The sequence below is a fragment of the Drosophila elegans genome, unplaced genomic scaffold (assembly GCF_018152505.1).
Source record: "Drosophila elegans isolate 14027-0461.03 unplaced genomic scaffold, ASM1815250v1 contig_476, whole genome shotgun sequence".
In the NCBI taxonomy this organism is placed as follows: Eukaryota; Metazoa; Arthropoda; class Insecta; order Diptera; family Drosophilidae; genus Drosophila; species Drosophila elegans.
In genome coordinates, this window is record NW_024545863.1 from 18,659,352 (window position 1) to 18,681,464 (window position 22,113).

Genomic DNA, 22,113 nt, shown 5'->3' on the forward strand with positions numbered 1-22,113 from the left:
GCGGGCAGCAGGCAGCAGGCCCCCAACAACACATGGCCATGGTCGCCTCCCGAAAACCGCCCAACCCTCGTGCCAGAGGGGTCGCAGACCGAAGGGATGCGTATGCCATTATCATTCACTTCAAGCGGAAGCGGAGGAAGAAGGCGCAGCGTAATGCCCCCTAAATGAGCAGCACAAAGCGCACACCAAAACAATGCTCAGAGCAGCTAGTTTAAGCGGGTGAAACCGGAAAAAATTTGCGAAAACTACGACAGGACACATCGAAGCCTAAATGGGCAGCCAAAACCTTTGAACAACTTTAACCAAAGTCGACCAAAGTGGGTATACTTTTGGAGACAGCAATTTTGTAATTAATTTTTATCGCATAAGTTGAAATAATGCTATCGTATATTCGCAAATAAAAAAATAAACAAGTAGAAACTGGTCACAAAACAATTAATATGAATGAAATCAATTTTATGTTATCAATTATAACCCTAAATACTATTGTACCATTTCTACATTTGATATAACTTTTTAGATGTCCTGAAAAATTCAACAGTTTGACAAGCAAACATCATAAAAACATATTTTTAATTATATTTAAGGATTTCTTGATTACTATATATTAACAAAAATCTGTTTTAATTAAGATAATTTTGCAATACTTTTTCAAAAAAATGTAATGTTAATGTTGTTACAAGGACAGTAACCTAATGAATTTCTTTAGAGTATTTTTTGTGATAGTTCTCTGTCTCCGCACTGTCTCCGCGCTGTTGCCCCCCAGAAATTCGTCATCAACAAACAAAACTCGTTTTTGGTTTGCTCAGCTGCCACTGGGAAATGGAATATAGCTAGCCAGGAAATTACATGAAAGCCCATTTTCTCGGTTTTCAAAATTTAGATTACTAAAAATACGAGAAAATGGGCCTTAGAATTATAATTATGAAAAATATACTTCACACTTGGCACAAGATCAATAACATCAAATGTCCATTACAGAAATAGCAAAGTTTTTTTTTCATAACTGATAGGTGAAGTTAAATTTTAGGCATTTAATAAAGTAGTAAAAACATAACGGAAAATACCAATGCTAACCGTTGAAAAAAGGGGGCGTGGTGCGACCCTAATTGTCGATTGGCAGCAGATAAAAACCTTGCATGCATGTTGACTGCTTGAAAAGCGGGCTCAAAAAACTAAAATTTTATGCAAACTCATATAAATGTCCATATGTAGTAGTTTGTAGTAGTTGTAGTTTTTAAAACACGATTAAATAAATTAATTCTAAATGTTGGAACAAATCTTATACATATAAATTCAAAATTTTAAAATTTTCGCGCACAGGAAAAGTTTTATTTGCCGATTTAAAAATCATATCGAAAAAAATACCTTACTATGCCTTTTCAGTACATTTTTTCACCGAAATTTAAGCTTAAAACTTGCAGTATATTTCCACTTCCCGCCTGGTATATTCTGGTAGTCGAGCCGCGGTCACACTGAACGCTAAAATTAAAAATCGGATGAAAGGTGGTTTCGCTGCTGAAATTTAGGTGAAAATAGTGTGAAATTGTGTTAAGTGCAATATCAATGCGTTAGAACTCTTGTTTTAGCGTTGTGAAAAGTGTTTTTTGGCCGTAAAATATCAAAAAGAAAGCAGAGTGGCTGCTGCGAAGAGGAATCAAAGAGGAGACGGAGTAACAATGAGCGAGCGAGACGGCAGCTGGCCAGTGTGAGCGCTAGTGCTGCTCCTCTAACCAAATAAAACAAAACAAAGGAAGAGACAAAGGATAGAAACCCGAAAAAGGCACAGGATATATATATATATATATATATGTATATATATAGATATATAACATATATTCAATCAAAGGCTTCCAGGATATATCCAGCCGATCGGAAGCTGAACGTACATAGCTTTTAGCAAACTAGTGAAGGGATCGCGTGAAAAGTCGTTGGCAGTGTGAGTGCGTGTGCATATGGGGTTGAAAAACTGTGAAAATTCAAGCGCAAAAGTCTTCGGCTCCGATTAACTCGCGGAAAACTCATCGCTGGGCAGGTGGAGAAAATGCCGAGCGCCTCGTTCACCTCGTCGCGCACCTACGTGCGCCGCTCCCGCCGGAAAGGAGCTAACCGGATAGCGATGCCCAACCGGCCCACGGGCAACATCATGGATCCTATGCTCCAGCAGAACGTGGCCGCCGCTGGTGGCGGAGCAGGAGCAAGTGCGTCTGGTTCCAGCAGTAGTGGTGGCGGGAGCAGCAACAACAGCAGCAGTGGGAACAGCAGCACGGCTTCCACATCCACAACCGGAGCAGCAGGAACCGGAGGAGCAGTTGCAGCAGGTGCTTCCAGTTCAGCGGAGTACTTCGACAGCGGCCAAGGGGCCAGCGGATCCAGTGGAGCTGCGTCCTCGGGCTTCTCTGGCAGCTTCTACAATGCCCTGCAAATGATGGACACCACCGAGAGCTCGGGCGCCGGTTCCAGTCAGTCCACGCCACCGGTTTTAGGAGCCTCCTCCTCCTCCTCAAAGTCCACCTGCGCCACAGCCGGATCCAGTACGGCCACGACGTCCGCCGCCGCGGCAGCTGCAGCCTCCGCTTCCGCCGTCAGTAGTCACCAGAGCCCGTACGACTTGCGCCGCAAGATCTCTGCCAGCAGCCACGAACAGTGGCCCACCAGCTCTTCCTCCGCCGTGGCAACAGCTGCCGCCATACTTGTGGGACCCTCGAGCAGCTCGCCGCCGCTGGTCAATCCCGGCGCCTCGCCCTCCAGCTCCTCGTCGTCCTCCACCTCCAGCTCGTCGTCCTCGTCCGCCTCGTCCTCGAGCTCCTCGTCCAACGTGCAGGCGCCCTCGACCAGTGCCACCTTCCCGGTGAACAATGCACCTACCACGGGAGCCACTCTGGCGCAGCCCCCGAATGTCCACAGCTCAGTGCCGCAGCAGCATTGTGGGGCTCTGCCCGTGGGAGCGGCCATCGAGGACAATAACTACATGCTGCCGGCTCGGAAGCGATCGCGACGCCTCTACACGCAAGGCGGTGAGATGGGTCCCGCTGCGGGAGCCACGGGAGAGGCAGCCGGAGCAGGAACAGCAGCTTCCGGATCGGCAGGCTGTGCGCCCACTGCGGCCCAGTACCTTCAGTACGAACTGCCTGACGAGGTGCTGCTGGCCATATTCTCGTATCTGATGGAACAGGACCTCTGCCGCCTGGCTCTCGTGTGCAAGCGCTTCAACACCATTGCCAACGACACGGAGCTGTGGAAGCGCCTCTACCAGTCGGTCTTTGAGTACGACCTGCCGCTCTTCAACCCGGAGCTCTGCAAGTTCGTGTTTGAGAAACCCGAGGAGTCGGAGTACGCCAACCCGTGGAAGGAAAGCTTTCACCAGCTGTACCGCGGCGTGCATGTGCGTCCCGGCTACCAGGAGCGTCGCAGCTCCGGCCGCAGCATTGTTTTCTTCAACACCATTCAGGCGGCTCTGGATTACCCCGAAGAGCGGGCCGCTGCGGGAGTGTTCGTGCCCGCTGGCGCAGGTGCCGGCAATGTGGTCTCCGCCGGACTGTCTAACACAAGTGCAGCGGCGGGCGCAGGCGGAGCAGGTGGGGCCAGCGTGAATGCACTGGTCAACATCTACGAGGAGCAGGTGGCGCCCACCGAGCATCCAGGACCGCTGATATTCCTCCATGCTGGCCACTACAAGGGCGAGTATCTGTTCATCGACTCGGACGTGGCTCTGGTTGGGGCTGCACCTGGCAACGTTGCCGAATCCGTAATCCTGGAGCGGGAAGCCGGATCCACGGTGATGTTCGTTGAGGGGGCCAAGTACGCCTACGTCGGCTACCTCACGCTCAAGTTCTCGCCGGAAGTCACTTCGACAGTATCGCATCACAAGCACTACTGCCTGGACATCGGCGAAAACTGCTCCCCCACCGTGGACAACTGTATCATTCGCTCTACCTCGGTGGTGGGCGCTGCCGTCTGTGTGGGCGGGGTCAATGCCAATCCCGTGATCCGCAATTGCGATATCAGTGACTGCGAGAATGTAGGCCTCTATGTCACCGACTACGCCCAGGGAACCTACGAGCACAACGAGATCAGCCGAAACGCTTTGGCTGGAATTTGGGTGAAGAACTTCGCCAGTCCGATCATGCGGGAGAACCACATACACCACGGACGGGACGTGGGCATCTTTACTTTCGAAAACGGAATGGTATGTTGGATCAAACGAGTTCTCCTTCAGTTTGTAAGCCCCAATCAAATCTCATAAAGTATATAAACATTTTTATTACATTAAACCGCATCATATTTAAAAAGAAACGCTCTAAAAGCTTCGAATCCTTATTTGAAAACATTTCTTTTGAAGCATATTAACTATACCCCTTTAAAGCAATTAGCCATTCTGAAATTGTTCATTACTTTCATATATTAATAATAATTGTATTTTCTACTTGAAGGGTTACTTTGAGAAGAATGACATTCACAACAATCGCATAGCTGGTTTCGAGGTGAAGGCCGGAGCAAATCCCACGGTGGTTAAGTGCGAGATCCACCATGGCCAGACAGGCGGCATCTATGTGCATGAGAATGGCTTGGGTCAGTTCATCGAGAACCGCATTCATTCGAATAACTTTGCAGGTAAGACGCATAGAGTCTCAATATCAAACTGTTTCTAATCAACACTCTTTGTCGTGAAGGTGTTTGGATAACCTCTAACAGCAACCCCACCATCCGCAAGAACGAGATCTACAACGGCCACCAGGGTGGCGTGTACATCTTCGGCGAGGGTCGTGGTCTGATCGAGCACAACAACATTTACGGAAATGCGCTGGCCGGGATTCAGATCCGTACCAATAGCGACCCCATAGTGCGGCACAACAAGATCCACCATGGCCAGCACGGCGGCATCTATGTGCACGAGAAGGGTCAGGGGCTGATCGAGGAGAATGAGGTGTACTCCAACACATTGGCCGGCGTGTGGATCACCACCGGGAGCACACCCGTTCTGCGTCGCAACCGGATCCATTCGGGCAAACAAGTGGGGGTCTACTTCTACGACAACGGACACGGCAAACTGGAGGACAACGACATATTCAACCACCTATACTCGGGGGTGCAGATTCGAACGGGCAGCAATCCGGTGATACGGGGTAACAAGATCTGGGGCGGCCAGAACGGCGGAGTACTCGTCTACAACGGCGGCCTAGGACTGCTGGAGCAGAACGAGATCTTCGACAACGCCATGGCCGGGGTGTGGATCAAAACAGACTCCAACCCGACGCTCAAGCGCAACAAGATATACGATGGCCGCGACGGTGGGATCTGCATCTTCAACGGCGGCAAGGGAATCCTCGAGGAAAACGACATTTTCCGCAACACGCAGGCCGGAGTTCTCATCTCGACGCAGTCGCATCCTATCCTGCGACGAAATCGCATCTATGATGGCCAGGCGGCGGGCGTGGAGATCACCAACAATGCCACGGCCACGCTGGAGCACAACCAGATATTCAAAAACAAGTTCGGCGGGCTGTGCTTGGCCAGCGGCGTTCAGCCCATAACGCGAGGCAACAACATCTTCAACAACGAGGATGAGGTGGAGAAGGCCGTCTCCAGCGGGCAGTGCCTGTACAAAATTAGCAGCTACACATCCTTCCCCATGCACGACTTCTATCGCTGCCAGACCTGCAACACAACCGACCGCAACGCCATTTGCGTCAATTGCATCAAGAATTGTCATGCTGGCCATGACGTGGAGTTTATACGACACGATCGGTGAGTAGGAAGCAAATCAACTTATCATAACTGGGTGCATACATGTTATAGCTTTATAAGTTGATTTTGACAACAGTAATATTGCTTTAAAGTGTTCGGACATAAAATGTTCATTGTTCATTATAATTGCAGTTTTTTTAAATCTGTCAGTCTAGCGAAAATTCGCATTGAATTAATAAATCCTTATTTATTCCACAGCTTCTTTTGCGATTGCGGTGCTGGCACTCTGTCCAACCAATGTCAACTGCAGGGCGAGCCCACTCAGGACACGGACACGCTCTACGACTCGGCGGCGCCCATGGAGTCACACACACTGATGGTCAACTAGTGAACTTATTTCGGCAGCTCAACCACGGTCCTATTCTTAGCTATATCTTAAGTCAGTCGTTAAGGCCAAGCTCTCAAATCTCTCGCACATCTCACGTGTTGCTGTAAATATTCGAAAGAAACCAACAAACAAAACACACTATAATACAATTAATTGTATGTAAATAATAACTAATTACTCATGCGTTCAAAATTTAACTCAATGTGCAATTTAGTTTAACACGAACTCACACGCAAAGTTTACACTTTTTAACTGAGCATATGGAACGGATAAATCAATGCAAAACTTATAAAACACTGAAACTTTTCCCATTTATGTCACAACGAATGAAGCACTGAGGGGAGGAACACCTTTAATATACAATGCATTTGATTGTACGTCGAAATGTTGTAAACGATGGAGGAACATTTGAGTCCTCTCGAACCCAGTGAAAAACAATTTTGTAATGTAGACTAGTAGACATTTTAAAATTACATCAATTAACATAAAAACTACGTGTAAGCCATAGATATTAATGAGAGATATACACAGGCGAGCGAGTCGGCCCCTGACTAACAACAATTCGAAGAAAGCAATTCTAAGTATTAACAACAAACTAGATTAGCGGCAGCCAATGCTTCAGCAAACTAACCTATGAATAACGAGTATAGTAAACACATAACATAACTACATCTTAACGAAATACAGCACACTATATATATTCATGCGAATCTATGCGAATTCTACTGAATCAGCACACAGACAAGATACAAAATCAAAAGCCTTTACCAAGCGTAAAATACCAAGCAATATTTCATGTCTAAATGTTGTAGAACAAATTTGTAGCTCAAACGTAAACGAGAAATAGAAACAAACAAAAGCCATGTGTCATTTTAGTCGTATAAGTTGATCAACAGTTTAGTATTTAGTTTGTCTACGGTCCGCGTTTTCGAATTATGCAAATCATTTTTAATTTAAGTCTGTAGCCTAGGCCTAAGTGAACGCAAAACCCATAACTATTGCATAGATGACATTATCCGATAAATACGTGTGAATTAAGTATTTTGTTTTTATTGCCTAACATTTTATTTATATTTGTTTGCCCGTGTTGACCCCAACGGTTCGTTTTCGTAGGCCCTTACTCGCTGTACGGATCAAATAACCACATAAATACTGCATACTATATTCTATATTCAACTATATGAAATATACGAAAATCAGAGTGTATTGTTTTACTAACAAAAATTTAAGCACGTCCTTGACGTGCGACTATACTATGTAGAGATTGATTTTAATGTGTTACCTATGCAAGCTAATAATGTCGTCGCCCTTGACTTGGACAAACCACTAAATATACATACTTATATATACACAAGGTATAAGCTAATAATATTTGAAATTTGACAAAAAAAAAGAGAAGCATCTTTAATTTCAAAATTCGGAACTTGGGTCTAATATATATAATATATATATCCTAATTCGAACAGGAACAAGGATCCTCCTTGGCCAACTCGCTCTCCCGGAATCGTAGCAGTGTAAGGATGTGGGCATGATTGGCTGCCTTGGCGTAGTCAATGGGACTCATGCCCAGCTCATCCTTTACGTACGGATTCTTGTAGTGCGGCAGCAGATACTCAACGACCTCGTGGTTGCCCAACTGGCAGGCGTAATGCAGGGCAGTGCGTCCGGTTCGATCTGCCAGCGTGAGATTGGCCCCAGCCACCCGGAAGGACTCCAATCGCTGGATCTTGCCTCGCTCCGTGAGGGCACGCAGCAGCTCTGCCTGAACCAGCGGCTGATCATTCAACTTCGCTCCGTGCTTGAGCAGCGCCTTGATAACATCGTGGTTGTCCGTGTCGATGGCCTCGTGCAACGGCGTGCGATTGAACCGATCGTGCACATTCACCGGACAGCCGGACGAGATCAGGAAGCAGACGCAGTTCAGCTTGCCCAGGAAACAGGCCAGGTGCAGGGCTGAGCGTCCGTCGCAGTTGGTGTCGCACAGATTGGCACCGTACTGCTTGAGATCGCCCAACTTGTGGACATCACCCTCGGTGACGGCAGCTGCCACCAAAGCGGGATAGAAGGTGGAGCACATCTGCTGACGCTCCAGCCCCGTGGACATGTGCAGGGTGCGGGCAACGCCCTCGATCAGGTCGATGTCGTTGATCTTGGCCACCTTGTTGGTGGTCAGCTCGCCGCGCAGGCTCAGCAGCATCACCTTCTTCTTGTTGGCCACGTCCCATTCCGGCTTGGACAGCACGTAGGCCAGTTTGGCGAAGGCGGCCTCCTGGGTCATGTCATAGCCGGGGATTACGCCCACCTCGAGCAGCGCATGACCCGTCTCGTAGGTGTTCGTAACCATGCCCGCCGAACACTGGGTGATGTTCACGACGATGACGCCGCGGTGGACCGCCTCTCTCAGTTCGTCCAGTAACTCCTCACGGTTCACCGGAAAGTTGCCGGCCCCGAAGGTCTGAAGAACCACACCTTTAATAGGATCCTTGAGGAAGGCCTGCACCACACTGACAGTTATTCCCGGGTAAATGCGCAGCAGGGCCACGTTCTTCTCCAGCTCGCTGTGCAGTGAAAATGGTTTCACATTGCAGGGACGGAAGATCTGACGGCTGTTGATCTCGATGTTCACACCTGCCCGGCCCAACGGAGCAAAATTTGGCGAATCGAGGGCGTGGAAGGAGTCCGAGTTGAGCTTAGTGGAGCGACAGCCACGAAGGATCTTGTTCCCGAAAAAGACAAGTACCTCGGGTATGTTGTAGTTCCCTGCTATCAGCAGTGCGCCCAGGAAGTTGTCCCGTCCATCGGACCGGGCCTCAAAAATCGGCATCTGGGCACCGGTGACCACTACGGGTTTGTTCAAATTCTCCAGCATGAAGGCCAGCGCCGAGGCGGAGTAGGCCAAGGTATCCGTTCCGTGAAGGATCACGAAGCCGTCATAGGACTGGTAGTTGGTCTAGGGTAGTAGGAGGAAACTAGTGAAAGACCGCACTCTTCCCAGAATTTGTTGTAATCATTTAAGACTCAAATGCATATACATTTTAAAAGATTGGGAAGGAAATTATTTTAATGGGACCACTTACCCCCACTTCGTTGGCCATGCGCTTCCAGTCACAGATGCCCATGCAGCTGGAGTCCAGCAGGGGACAGAACTCGACCAGATCGTAGATGACACGATACGGAGCTCCTGAAACCGCTGGCAGTGCCATATAGCCCTTACCATGCACTTGGCTGGTGTACTTCAAGTCGTGGCAGCTGGGAATTTCGTGGAGCCGCTCAGCCAACATCCCGGGCACGGTGTGCAGAACTAATGGAATTTAAGGGATAAGTACATACACATACCTATACCATAGAGGATACGAATCACAAACCTCCCGAGTCGTTGCGCATCATTCCAATGGTGCCGCCCACGTAGATGACATGGACACGAGCCTCCTTTTTGGTGCACCCGCAATTCACTGTTGGCATATTGGCTGGACTCCTTTTTTGAATTTTGAAAGTCTTCCGAAACAAATTTAGCTAATTCAAGGCTTAGTTCCTTGTCCCTTGGGATAGACACTGAGATCCATGAGCACTACGGTGAGTTTTTTTTTCAAAGCATTAAGTTGAGATTATTTTAAATTTGCCGCCAAACAAAATGAACCGTTGTTACGGAACATTTTTTGGTGTGACCATTTCGCCAAGGATTTAAGTTAGGGATGGACTTTTCTCAAATCAGTAATAACGTTATTATTAACGGTTGTTATTAACGATGCAATAATGTATCATATAATTCTCAATATAACAATCATAAATAATCCATTTGTATTTAATGATCTTTTTATTGGTTGACCACTCGTTGTGTGAGCTAAAAATTAGCAAAAGCATCGCCCATAGATATACTACCAATAAACATAAGTCATTTAATTCTTTTATATAGAATTTAATAAGAATCTCTGAAATAATCGAAATTAAATAAGTAAGGCAATGCAAATAAAATCAGTTATAAAAGCAACTCTTTTTTATTTTTAAAAGATTTGGCATACATAAACTAAAAGTGTGTAGTCTTGTGAAGATTTATTTTATGTCACGATACAAAGACCCCCCGTGAACCGTGACCGATCGTGACTAGGAGCAGTCACGACGTATTCGCCCATCCCTAGTTTCCACAGTGCAGTGCAACAAATAATAAATAAATAAATAGCAGAGCAGAGCATTAAACGAATAAATTGCACCCCACAGCGTGTCAAGTGAGTTGGGGATTGAAATCCGAGTTATCTGCTTCGTTGGTGCGGCTGCCACTGCGTCGCGTTGCGTCCGCCGTATCAGTCGCTGGCTGGAGCGCAGGGAGCACGGAAGCCACACAATCAGCGGCGCATTTAAAAGACTCCAATCCGTACGCTGCTGCGGCAGCCCGCGGGTCATCGGATTGCCATGTCCTACTTCACGCACGCGGCCAGCAGCGACCTGGTCAACCTCAATGTGGGTGGTCAGCGGTAAGAACAAAGCATATAGAGCCACCACAGCATAACGACTGGCCAGCGATGACATTGATGACGCATGCAATCTCCATCTCACTTTCCGTAGCTTTTCGACGTCGCGGCAAACGCTTACGTGGATCCCGGACACCTTCTTCACGGCCCTCCTCAGCGGACGCATCTCGAGCCTGAGGGACGAGCACAACGCCATCTTCATTGATCGCGATCCGACGCTCTTCTCCATCATCCTCAACTACCTGAGGACCAAGGACATCGACATCAAGAACTGCGAAATCCGTGCCCTGCGCCACGAGGCCGAGTACTACGGCATCACACCGCTGACCAAGCGCCTGGCGCTCTGCGAGGACCTGAACCACTCGTCCTGCGGCGATGTGCTCTTCTACGGCTTTTTGGCGGCGCCGCCCATGCCCTCTAACGAAGCCGTTCCACCCACTGCGGTGGACGAGTCGCTGCCCTCCACATCGTCGAGTGCTGTGGCTGCTCGTCCCGGCTCCATGGTGCGAGTTCCAGAGCCCTCCCGTTCGACGCACTCGCGCAACTCTTCGTGGGATCTGCGCCTGGGTCGCACGGGCAGCAGTGGCAGCGGGCCCAATCCGCCAGCTCCCATGCTGCACTCTCGAAACCCGTCCATGGACTTCATGCGGCACTCGCGCAATTCCTCGGCGGATCTGAACAAGGCCTTTCGAAACGAGGTGGGCCTGGTGTTCAGTCCCACGCAAAACTCCAACTGGGTGGATCCCATGCGTGTGCAGATCATCAAAGCGCACCAAAACTGGATAGCAGTGGCCTACGCCCACTTCGTGACTTGCTACCGCGTCAAGGACTCCAACGGCTGGCAACAGGTGTTCACTTCGCCTCACATCGACGCCACCATCGAGAGGATCGCCATCAACTCGAAGGTGAACACATCCACGGCGGAGCCAGTGCCCAGCAAGATGGTAGCCATCTCGTACGGCAGTCAGATCAGGCTGTGGAGCATCCAGGATGGCGGGCAGAAGACCGACGTGGGCACCTTCAACCTGAACGTGCGGGTGGAGTATCTGTTCTTCATCGGCAGCCAGCTGGTGGCCCTGTCCTCCTCCGGCAAGATCGGCGTGTGGCACGCCATGACCCAGCACTGGCAGATCCAGGACCTGGTGCCCGTGCTCTCCTTCGACTCGGCCGGCTCGTTCCTGCTGCTGGGCTGCAACAACGGCTCCATCTACTACATAGACATGCAGAAGTTCCCGCTTCGAATGAAGGACAACGATTTGCTGGTCACTGAGCTCTACAAAGACGTCACACTGGACCCCATCACGGCCATCTCGGTGTACCTTACCCCGAAAACGTCGAGCATCAGTGGCAATTGGATCGAGATTGCCTACGGCACCAAGTCCGGAGCGGTGCGGATCATTGTCCAGCATCCAGAGACGGCTGGCCATGGGCCACATCTCTTCGAGACATTCTTTGTCCACCAGAGCCCCGTAACCAAGGTAATGCTGTCGGAGAAGTACCTCGTCTCCGTGTGCAGCGAATACCACCACGTGCGAACCTGGAGTCTGACCCGCTTCCGTGGCATGCTGTCCACACAGCCGGGCTCCACGCCGGAGGCCTCCTTCAAGATCGTCTCGCTGGAGGCCACCGATACCAGCTACAGCTATGCGGCTGGCAACGATTTCGGGCCCTATGGCGACTACGACGACATGATCTTCGTGCAGAAGGTGGTGCCCGAGACGGATCAACTGTACGTACGCTTGGCTTCCAACGGGGATCGCGTCTGCGTTATCCGCTCCGTGGACAGCTCGACAGTTTCGGCCTTCTGTGTGCACGAGTGCGAGGTATCGTCGCGCATGGGATCCCGGTTCATACTCACTGGTCACTGCAACGGCGCCATTCAAATGTGGGACCTAACCACCGCACTGGCGCTGCTATCCAAGGATGAGCCGCAGCAGAAAACTAACGGCGGACCCGACACCAATGAGCTTCTCCGCCTACTTGACCAGTGTGAAATCAGCAATTCATCATGCTCAACACCTTGTATGTCACCGTGTCTATCAGCTATGGGCAACGGTTCTGGAATGGCCTCCTCCTCCATAGCCCGCATGAAAGCCAGCAACATAGCCCTGCTCAACCGGGAACCGGCGCTGGTTGCCCAGGTGCAGCCCGCCGCCCAGGTGCAAGCTCCACTTCCGGCGGCAGTGGCGCCGGCTGGCATCCCGATGGCTGACGACAACAACGAATGAGACGTGGAAGCGGCTGCTTGGTCGGCGCTTGTCGGGCGCGTTTCATCGTTCACATTACCTAGGTGTAGCTTGATCATCGACTACCAATTTATATTCCTGCAGTTCGTGGTGTGCGCCCTCGTCTATGTCTGGGTGACGCGGATCACCCGCGGCCCAGCCACTGGGCCGTGATGGACTGCCAGCAGGCATTTACCCAATCAGATAATCTCCATAATATGTGCTCGATGTGGTTGCAAGTGCAATGTGTATACCCGTTACCCTTTCTTTGTGTCCCGAACTTGTGGATCGTACAGTTAGTATTTTTTAAAACGCCTTTGTTCTAGTTAAAGTTATGAAAATTAGTTAAAACAATGTAAACCAGAGTATAAGACTTTTGCAACCGATCTATAATTAGCACGTCTCCTAAAGGGTGCTTCATTGGGACGGATTCGGAGCCTTATCAATGCTGGTCTAAACAGCGGATAAGATTGGTTGCCCAGAACAAAGTAAGTTCATTGAACAACAAATTGATTCTTTGTTTTCGTGTCAACCCCGAATGTTAATACTTGTGATTTAGAATTGATTGAGCGGTTGATCTACAACGGCCACCAGGGTGGCGTGTACATCTTCGGCGAGGGTCGTGGTCTGATCGAGCACAACAACATTTACGGAAATGCGCTGGCCGGGATTCAGATCCGTACCAATAGCGACCCCATAGTGCGGCACAACAAGATCCACCATGGCCAGCACGGCGGCATCTATGTGCACGAGAAGGGTCAGGGGCTGATCGAGGAGAATGAGGTGTACTCCAACACATTGGCCGGCGTGTGGATCACCACCGGGAGCACACCCGTTCTGCGTCGCAACCGGATCCATTCGGGCAAACAAGTGGGGGTCTACTTCTACGACAACGGACACGGCAAACTGGAGGACAACGACATATTCAACCACCTATACTCGGGGGTGCAGATTCGAACGGGCAGCAATCCGGTGATACGGGGTAACAAGATCTGGGGCGGCCAGAACGGCGGAGTACTCGTCTACAACGGCGGCCTAGGACTGCTGGAGCAGAACGAGATCTTCGACAACGCCATGGCCGGGGTGTGGATCAAAACAGACTCCAACCCGACGCTCAAGCGCAACAAGATATACGATGGCCGCGACGGTGGGATCTGCATCTTCAACGGCGGCAAGGGAATCCTCGAGGAAAACGACATTTTCCGCAACACGCAGGCCGGAGTTCTCATCTCGACGCAGTCGCATCCTATCCTGCGACGAAATCGCATCTATGATGGCCAGGCGGCGGGCGTGGAGATCACCAACAATGCCACGGCCACGCTGGAGCACAACCAGATATTCAAAAACAAGTTCGGCGGGCTGTGCTTGGCCAGCGGCGTTCAGCCCATAACGCGAGGCAACAACATCTTCAACAACGAGGATGAGGTGGAGAAGGCCGTCTCCAGCGGGCAGTGCCTGTACAAAATTAGCAGCTACACATCCTTCCCCATGCACGACTTCTATCGCTGCCAGACCTGCAACACAACCGACCGCAACGCCATTTGCGTCAATTGCATCAAGAATTGTCATGCTGGCCATGACGTGGAGTTTATACGACACGATCGGTGAGTAGGAAGCAAATCAACTTATCATAACTGGGTGCATACATGTTATAGCTTTATAAGTTGATTTTGACAACAGTAATATTGCTTTAAAGTGTTCGGACATAAAATGTTCATTGTTCATTATAATTGCAGTTTTTTTAAATCTGTCAGTCTAGCGAAAATTCGCATTGAATTAATAAATCCTTATTTATTCCACAGCTTCTTTTGCGATTGCGGTGCTGGCACTCTGTCCAACCAATGTCAACTGCAGGGCGAGCCCACTCAGGACACGGACACGCTCTACGACTCGGCGGCGCCCATGGAGTCACACACACTGATGGTCAACTAGTGAACTTATTTCGGCAGCTCAACCACGGTCCTATTCTTAGCTATATCTTAAGTCAGTCGTTAAGGCCAAGCTCTCAAATCTCTCGCACATCTCACGTGTTGCTGTAAATATTCGAAAGAAACCAACAAACAAAACACACTATAATACAATTAATTGTATGTAAATAATAACTAATTACTCATGCGTTCAAAATTTAACTCAATGTGCAATTTAGTTTAACACGAACTCACACGCAAAGTTTACACTTTTTAACTGAGCATATGGAACGGATAAATCAATGCAAAACTTATAAAACACTGAAACTTTTCCCATTTATGTCACAACGAATGAAGCACTGAGGGGAGGAACACCTTTAATATACAATGCATTTGATTGTACGTCGAAATGTTGTAAACGATGGAGGAACATTTGAGTCCTCTCGAACCCAGTGAAAAACAATTTTGTAATGTAGACTAGTAGACATTTTAAAATTACATCAATTAACATAAAAACTACGTGTAAGCCATAGATATTAATGAGAGATATACACAGGCGAGCGAGTCGGCCCCTGACTAACAACAATTCGAAGAAAGCAATTCTAAGTATTAACAACAAACTAGATTAGCGGCAGCCAATGCTTCAGCAAACTAACCTATGAATAACGAGTATAGTAAACACATAACATAACTACATCTTAACGAAATACAGCACACTATATATATTCATGCGAATCTATGCGAATTCTACTGAATCAGCACACAGACAAGATACAAAATCAAAAGCCTTTACCAAGCGTAAAATACCAAGCAATATTTCATGTCTAAATGTTGTAGAACAAATTTGTAGCTCAAACGTAAACGAGAAATAGAAACAAACAAAAGCCATGTGTCATTTTAGTCGTATAAGTTGATCAACAGTTTAGTATTTAGTTTGTCTACGGTCCGCGTTTTCGAATTATGCAAATCATTTTTAATTTAAGTCTGTAGCCTAGGCCTAAGTGAACGCAAAACCCATAACTATTGCATAGATGACATTATCCGATAAATACGTGTGAATTAAGTATTTTGTTTTTATTGCCTAACATTTTATTTATATTTGTTTGCCCGTGTTGACCCCAACGGTTCGTTTTCGTAGGCCCTTACTCGCTGTACGGATCAAATAACCACATAAATACTGCATACTATATTCTATATTCAACTATATGAAATATACGAAAATCAGAGTGTATTGTTTTACTAACAAAAATTTAAGCACGTCCTTGACGTGCGACTATACTATGTAGAGATTGATTTTAATGTGTTACCTATGCAAGCTAATAATGTCGTCGCCCTTGACTTGGACAAACCACTAAATATACATACTTATATATACACAAGGTATAAGCTAATAATATTTGAAATTTGACAAAAAAAAAGAGAAGCATCTTTAATTTCAAAATTCGGAACTTGGGTCTAATATATATAATATATATATCCTAATTCGAACAGGAACAAGGATCCTCCTTGGCCAACTCGCTCTCCCGGAATCGTAGCAGTGTAAGGATGTGGGCATGATTGGCTGCCTTGGCGTAGTCAATGGGACTCATGCCCAGCTCATCCTTTACGTACGGATTCTTGTAGTGCGGCAGCAGATACTCAACGACCTCGTGGTTGCCCAACTGGCAGGCGTAATGCAGGGCAGTGCGTCCGGTTCGATCTGCCAGCGTGAGATTGGCCCCAGCCACCCGGAAGGACTCCAATCGCTGGATCTTGCCTCGCTCCGTGAGGGCACGCAGCAGCTCTGCCTGAACCAGCGGCTGATCATTCAACTTCGCTCCGTGCTTGAGCAGCGCCTTGATAACATCGTGGTTGTCCGTGTCGATGGCCTCGTGCAACGGCGTGCGATTGAACCGATCGTGCACATTCACCGGACAGCCGGACGAGATCAGGAAGCAGACGCAGTTCAGCTTGCCCAGGAAACAGGCCAGGTGCAGGGCTGAGCGTCCGTCGCAGTTGGTGTCGCACAGATTGGCACCGTACTGCTTGAGATCGCCCAACTTGTGGACATCACCCTCGGTGACGGCAGCTGCCACCAAAGCGGGATAGAAGGTGGAGCACATCTGCTGACGCTCCAGCCCCGTGGACATGTGCAGGGTGCGGGCAACGCCCTCGATCAGGTCGATGTCGTTGATCTTGGCCACCTTGTTGGTGGTCAGCTCGCCGCGCAGGCTCAGCAGCATCACCTTCTTCTTGTTGGCCACGTCCCATTCCGGCTTGGACAGCACGTAGGCCAGTTTGGCGAAGGCGGCCTCCTGGGTCATGTCATAGCCGGGGATTACGCCCACCTCGAGCAGCGCATGACCCGTCTCGTAGGTGTTCGTAACCATGCCCGCCGAACACTGGGTGATGTTCACGACGATGACGCCGCGGTGGACCGCCTCTCTCAGTTCGTCCAGTAACTCCTCACGGTTCACCGGAAAGTTGCCGGCCCCGAAGGTCTGAAGAACCACACCTTTAATAGGATCCTTGAGGAAGGCCTGCACCACACTGACAGTTATTCCCGGGTAAATGCGCAGCAGGGCCACGTTCTTCTCCAGCTCGCTGTGCAGTGAAAATGGTTTCACATTGCAGGGACGGAAGATCTGACGGCTGTTGATCTCGATGTTCACACCTGCCCGGCCCAACGGAGCAAAATTTGGCGAATCGAGGGCGTGGAAGGAGTCCGAGTTGAGCTTAGTGGAGCGACAGCCACGAAGGATCTTGTTCCCGAAAAAGACAAGTACCTCGGGTATGTTGTAGTTCCCTGCTATCAGCAGTGCGCCCAGGAAGTTGTCCCGTCCATCGGACCGGGCCTCAAAAATCGGCATCTGGGCACCGGTGACCACTACGGGTTTGTTCAAATTCTCCAGCATGAAGGCCAGCGCCGAGGCGGAGTAGGCCAAGGTATCCGTTCCGTGAAGGATCACGAAGCCGTCATAGGACTGGTAGTTGGTCTAGGGTAGTAGGAGGAAACTAGTGAAAGACCGCACTCTTCCCAGAATTTGTTGTAATCATTTAAGACTCAAATGCATATACATTTTAAAAGATTGGGAAGGAAATTATTTTAATGGGACCACTTACCCCCACTTCGTTGGCCATGCGCTTCCAGTCACAGATGCCCATGCAGCTGGAGTCCAGCAGGGGACAGAACTCGACCAGATCGTAGATGACACGATACGGAGCTCCTGAAACCGCTGGCAGTGCCATATAGCCCTTACCATGCACTTGGCTGGTGTACTTCAAGTCGTGGCAGCTGGGAATTTCGTGGAGCCGCTCAGCCAACATCCCGGGCACGGTGTGCAGAACTAATGGAATTTAAGGGATAAGTACATACACATACCTATACCATAGAGGATACGAATCACAAACCTCCCGAGTCGTTGCGCATCATTCCAATGGTGCCGCCCACGTAGATGACATGGACACGAGCCTCCTTTTTGGTGCACCCGCAATTCACTGTTGGCATATTGGCTGGACTCCTTTTTTGAATTTTGAAAGTCTTCCGAAACAAATTTAGCTAATTCAAGGCTTAGTTCCTTGTCCCTTGGGATAGACACTGAGATCCATGAGCACTACGGTGAGTTTTTTTTCAAAGCATTAAGTTGAGATTATTTTAAATTTGCCGCCAAACAAAATGAACCGTTGTTACGGAACATTTTTTGGTGTGACCATTTCGCCAAGGATTTAAGTTAGGGATGGACTTTTCTCAAATCAGTAATAACGTTATTATTAACGGTTGTTATTAACGATGCAATAATGTATCATATAATTCTCAATATAACAATCATAAATAATCCATTTGTATTTAATGATCTTTTTATTGGTTGACCACTCGTTGTGTGAGCTAAAAATTAGCAAAAGCATCGCCCATAGATATACTACCAATAAACATAAGTCATTTAATTCTTTTATATAGAATTTAATAAGAATCTCTGAAATAATCGAAATTAAATAAGTAAGGCAATGCAAATAAAATCAGTTATAAAAGCAACTCTTTTTTATTTTTAAAAGATTTGGCATACATAAACTAAAAGTGTGTAGTCTTGTGAAGATTTATTTTATGTCACGATACAAAGACCCCCCCGTGAACCGTGACCGATCGTGACTAGGAGCAGTCACGACGTATTCGCCCATCCCTAGTTTCCACAGTGCAGTGCAACAAATAATAAATAAATAAATAGCAGAGCAGAGCATTAAACGAATAAATTGCACCCCACAGCGTGTCAAGTGAGTTGGGGATTGAAATCCGAGTTATCTGCTTCGTTGGTGCGGCTGCCACTGCGTCGCGTTGCGTCCGCCGTATCAGTCGCTGGCTGGAGCGCAGGGAGCACGGAAGCCACACAATCAGCGGCGCATTTAAAAGACTCCAATCCGTACGCTGCTGCGGCAGCCCGCGGGTCATCGGATTGCCATGTCCTACTTCACGCACGCGGCCAGCAGCGACCTGGTCAACCTCAATGTGGGTGGTCAGCGGTAAGAACAAAGCATATAGAGCCACCACAGCATAACGACTGGCCAGCGATGACATTGATGACGCATGCAATCTCCATCTCACTTTCCGTAGCTTTTCGACGTCGCGGCAAACGCTTACGTGGATCCCGGACACCTTCTTCACGGCCCTCCTCAGCGGACGCATCTCGAGCCTGAGGGACGAGCACAACGCCATCTTCATTGATCGCGATCCGACGCTCTTCTCCATCATCCTCAACTACCTGAGGACCAAGGACATCGACATCAAGAACTGCGAAATCCGTGCCCTGCGCCACGAGGCCGAGTACTACGGCATCACACCGCTGACCAAGCGCCTGGCGCTCTGCGAGGACCTGAACCACTCGTCCTGCGGCGATGTGCTCTTCTACGGCTTTTGGCGGCGCCGCCCATGCCCTCTAACGAAGCCGTTCCACCCACTGCGGTGGACGAGTCGCTGCCCTCCACATCGTCGAGTGCTGTGGCTGCTCGTCCCGGCTCCATGGTGCGAGTTCCAGAGCCCTCCCGTTCGACGCACTCGCGCAACTCTTCGTGGGATCTGCGCCTGGGTCGCACGGGCAGCAGTGGCAGCGGGCCCAATCCGCCAGCTCCCATGCTGCACTCTCGAAACCCGTCCATGGACTTCATGCGGCACTCGCGCAATTCCTCGGCGGATCTGAACAAGGCCTTTCGAAACGAGGTGGGCCTGGTGTTCAGTCCCACGCAAAACTCCAACTGGGTGGATCCCATGCGTGTGCAGATCATCAAAGCGCACCAAAACTGGATAGCAGTGGCCTACGCCCACTTCGTGACTTGCTACCGCGTCAAGGACTCCAACGGCTGGCAACAGGTGTTCACTTCGCCTCACATCGACGCCACCATCGAGAGGATCGCCATCAACTCGAAGGTGAACACATCCACGGCGGAGCCAGTGCCCAGCAAGATGGTAGCCATCTCGTACGGCAGTCAGATCAGGCTGTGGAGCATCCAGGATGGCGGGCAGAAGACCGACGTGGGCACCTTCAACCTGAACGTGCGGGTGGAGTATCTGTTCTTCATCGGCAGCCAGCTGGTGGCCCTGTCCTCCTCCGGCAAGATCGGCGTGTGGCACGCCATGACCCAGCACTGGCAGATCCAGGACCTGGTGCCCGTGCTCTCCTTCGACTCGGCCGGCTCGTTCCTGCTGCTGGGCTGCAACAACGGCTCCATCTACTACATAGACATGCAGAAGTTCCCGCTTCGAATGAAGGACAACGATTTGCTGGTCACTGAGCTCTACAAAGACGTCACACTGGACCCCATCACGGCCATCTCGGTGTACCTTACCCCGAAAACGTCGAGCATCAGTGGCAATTGGATCGAGATTGCCTACGGCACCAAGTCCGGAGCGGTGCGGATCATTGTCCAGCATCCAGAGACGGCTGGCCATGGGCCACATCTCTTCGAGACATTCTTTGTCCACCAGAGCCCCGTAACCAAGGTAATGCTGTCGGAGAAGTACCTCGTCTCCGTGTGCAGCGAATACCACCACGTGCGAACCTGGAGTCTGACCCGCTTCCGTGGCATGCTGTCCACACAGCCGGGCTCCACGCCGGAGGCCTCCTTCAAGATCGTCTCGCTGGAGGCCACCGATACCAGCTACAGCTATGCGGCTGGCAACGATTTCGGGCCCTATGGCGACTACGACGACATGATCTTCGTGCAGAAGGTGGTGCCCGAGACGGATCAACTGTACGTACGCTTGGCTTCCAACGGGGATCGCGTCTGCGTTATCCGCTCCGTGGACAGCTCGACAGTTTCGGCCTTCTGTGTGCACGAGTGCGAGGTATCGTCGCGCATGGGATCCCGGTTCATACTCACTGGTCACTGCAACGGCGCCATTCAAATGTGGGACCTAACCACCGCACTGGCGCTGCTATCCAAGGATGAGCCGCAGCAGAAAACTAACGGCGGACCCGACACCAATGAGCTTCTCCGCCTACTTGACCAGTGTGAAATCAGCAATTCATCATGCTCAACACCTTGTATGTCACCGTGTCTATCAGCTATGGGCAACGGTTCTGGAATGGCCTCCTCCTCCATAGCCCGCATGAAAGCCAGCAACATAGCCCTGCTCAACCGGGAACCGGCGCTGGTTGCCCAGGTGCAGCCCGCCGCCCAGGTGCAAGCTCCACTTCCGGCGGCAGTGGCGCCGGCTGGCATCCCGATGGCTGACGACAACAACGAATGAGACGTGGAAGCGGCTGCTTGGTCGGCGCTTGTCGGGCGCGTTTCATCGTTCACATTACCTAGGTGTAGCTTGATCATCGACTACCAATTTATATTCCTGCAGTTCGTGGTGTGCGCCCTCGTCTATGTCTGGGTGACGCGGATCACCCGCGGCCCAGCCACTGGGCCGTGATGGACTGCCAGCAGGCATTTACCCAATCAGATAATCTCCATAATATGTGCTCGATGTGGTTGCAAGTGCAATGTGTATACCCGTTACCCTTTCTTTGTGTCCCGAACTTGTGGATCGTACAGTTAGTATTTTTTAAAACGCCTTTGTTCTAGTTAAAGTTATGAAAATTAGTTAAAACAATGTAAACCAGAGTATAAGACTTTTGCAACCGATCTATAATTAGCACGTCTCCTAAAGGGTGCTTCATTGGGACGGATTCGGAGCCTTATCAATGCTGGTCTAAACAGCGGATAAGATTGGTTGCCCAGAACAAAGTAAGTTCATTGAACAACAAATTGATTCTTTGTTTTCGTGTCAACCCCGAATGTTAATACTTGTGATTTAGAATTGATTGAGCGGTTGGTTCGAATTCCGTTCGCATTAACCCTAGACCAAACCGAATCTGCCCTTGTGCAAACCCCTCACATCAATATATTGATCCGCCTTGTTGCAATCCGTAAACAGATATACATATGCAATAAAAATAAAAATAATTATACACATACAGATA

At 49.5% G+C, this 22,113-nt stretch overlaps 6 protein-coding genes across 6 annotated transcripts; 4 read left to right on the plus strand and 2 right to left on the minus strand.

The window, feature by feature from the left end:
• Nucleotides 1-1,446: 1,446 nt before the first annotated feature.
• On the plus strand, nt 1,447-6,215 carry LOC108135110 (F-box only protein 11). Its single transcript, XM_041709698.1, has 4 exons — nt 1,447-4,189; nt 4,434-4,614; nt 4,674-5,748; nt 5,947-6,215. The coding sequence occupies exons 1-4, from the start codon at nt 2,045-2,047 to the stop codon at nt 6,074-6,076; spliced, it is 3,531 nt and encodes a 1,176-aa protein (XP_041565632.1). The 5' UTR covers nt 1,447-2,044; the 3' UTR covers nt 6,077-6,215.
• LOC108139327 (F-box only protein 11-like) lies at nt 4,675-14,838 on the plus strand. Its single transcript, XM_041709699.1, has 3 exons — nt 4,675-4,735; nt 13,359-14,371; nt 14,570-14,838. The coding sequence occupies exons 2-3, from the start codon at nt 13,842-13,844 to the stop codon at nt 14,697-14,699; spliced, it is 660 nt and encodes a 219-aa protein (XP_041565633.1). The 5' UTR covers nt 4,675-4,735; nt 13,359-13,841; the 3' UTR covers nt 14,700-14,838.
• Nucleotides 7,455-9,641, minus strand: LOC108135040 (L-asparaginase 1-like). The gene is made up of 3 exons (XM_017255578.2): nt 9,442-9,641; nt 9,154-9,377; nt 7,455-9,026 (listed from the first exon to the last, which is right to left on the minus strand). The coding sequence occupies exons 1-3, from the start codon at nt 9,536-9,538 to the stop codon at nt 7,530-7,532; spliced, it is 1,818 nt and encodes a 605-aa protein (XP_017111067.2). The 5' UTR covers nt 9,539-9,641; the 3' UTR covers nt 7,455-7,529.
• On the plus strand, nt 10,226-13,276 carry LOC108135135 (BTB/POZ domain-containing protein KCTD3-like). The gene is made up of 2 exons (XM_017255742.2): nt 10,226-10,545; nt 10,637-13,276. Exons 1-2 carry the CDS (start codon nt 10,484-10,486, stop codon nt 12,768-12,770), a joined length of 2,196 nt encoding a protein of 731 aa, XP_017111231.1. The 5' UTR covers nt 10,226-10,483; the 3' UTR covers nt 12,771-13,276.
• A 1,239-nt stretch (nt 14,839-16,077) lies between the features above and the next one.
• Nucleotides 16,078-18,263, minus strand: LOC108139326 (L-asparaginase 1). The gene is made up of 3 exons (XM_017262035.2): nt 18,065-18,263; nt 17,777-18,000; nt 16,078-17,649 (listed from the first exon to the last, which is right to left on the minus strand). Exons 1-3 carry the CDS (start codon nt 18,159-18,161, stop codon nt 16,153-16,155), a joined length of 1,818 nt encoding a protein of 605 aa, XP_017117524.2. The 5' UTR covers nt 18,162-18,263; the 3' UTR covers nt 16,078-16,152.
• A 585-nt stretch (nt 18,264-18,848) lies between these two features.
• On the plus strand, nt 18,849-22,111 carry LOC108139243 (BTB/POZ domain-containing protein KCTD3). The gene is given in 3 exon segments (XM_017261915.2): nt 18,849-19,168; nt 19,260-19,558; nt 19,561-22,111. Coding segments are annotated over 3 exon segments (2,193 nt in total). The 5' UTR covers nt 18,849-19,106; the 3' UTR covers nt 21,393-22,111.
• Nucleotides 22,112-22,113: the final 2 nt, after the last annotated feature.

Bases quoted from the DNA above. Each gene is read 5' to 3' on its own strand.
- LOC108139326 (XM_017262035.2), bottom strand. From the start codon at position 18,161: ATGCCAACAGTGAATTGCGGGTGCACCAAAAAGGAGGCTCGTGTCCAT. The intron at 18,001-18,064 runs GTTTGTGATTCG...AAATTCCATTAG, and splicing joins GATGCGCAACGACTCGGGAG to TTCTGCACACCGTGCCCGGG. The intron at 17,650-17,776 runs GTAAGTGGTCCC...CTACTACCCTAG, and splicing joins GCATGGCCAACGAAGTGGGG to ACCAACTACCAGTCCTATGA.
- LOC108135040 (XM_017255578.2), bottom strand. From the start codon at position 9,538: ATGCCAACAGTGAATTGCGGGTGCACCAAAAAGGAGGCTCGTGTCCAT. The intron at 9,378-9,441 runs GTTTGTGATTCG...AAATTCCATTAG, and splicing joins GATGCGCAACGACTCGGGAG to TTCTGCACACCGTGCCCGGG. The intron at 9,027-9,153 runs GTAAGTGGTCCC...CTACTACCCTAG, and splicing joins GCATGGCCAACGAAGTGGGG to ACCAACTACCAGTCCTATGA.
- LOC108135135 (XM_017255742.2), top strand. From the start codon at position 10,484: ATGTCCTACTTCACGCACGCGGCCAGCAGCGACCTGGTCAACCTCAAT. The intron at 10,546-10,636 runs GTAAGAACAAAG...CACTTTCCGTAG, and splicing joins CTCAATGTGGGTGGTCAGCG to CTTTTCGACGTCGCGGCAAA.
- LOC108135110 (XM_041709698.1), top strand. From the start codon at position 2,045: ATGCCGAGCGCCTCGTTCACCTCGTCGCGCACCTACGTGCGCCGCTCC. The intron at 4,190-4,433 runs GTATGTTGGATC...TTCTACTTGAAG, and splicing joins TTACTTTCGAAAACGGAATG to GGTTACTTTGAGAAGAATGA. The intron at 4,615-4,673 runs GTAAGACGCATA...TTTGTCGTGAAG, and splicing joins TCATTCGAATAACTTTGCAG to GTGTTTGGATAACCTCTAAC.
- LOC108139327 (XM_041709699.1), top strand. From the start codon at position 13,842: ATGGCCGGGGTGTGGATCAAAACAGACTCCAACCCGACGCTCAAGCGC. The intron at 14,372-14,569 runs GTGAGTAGGAAG...TTTATTCCACAG, and splicing joins GAGTTTATACGACACGATCG to CTTCTTTTGCGATTGCGGTG.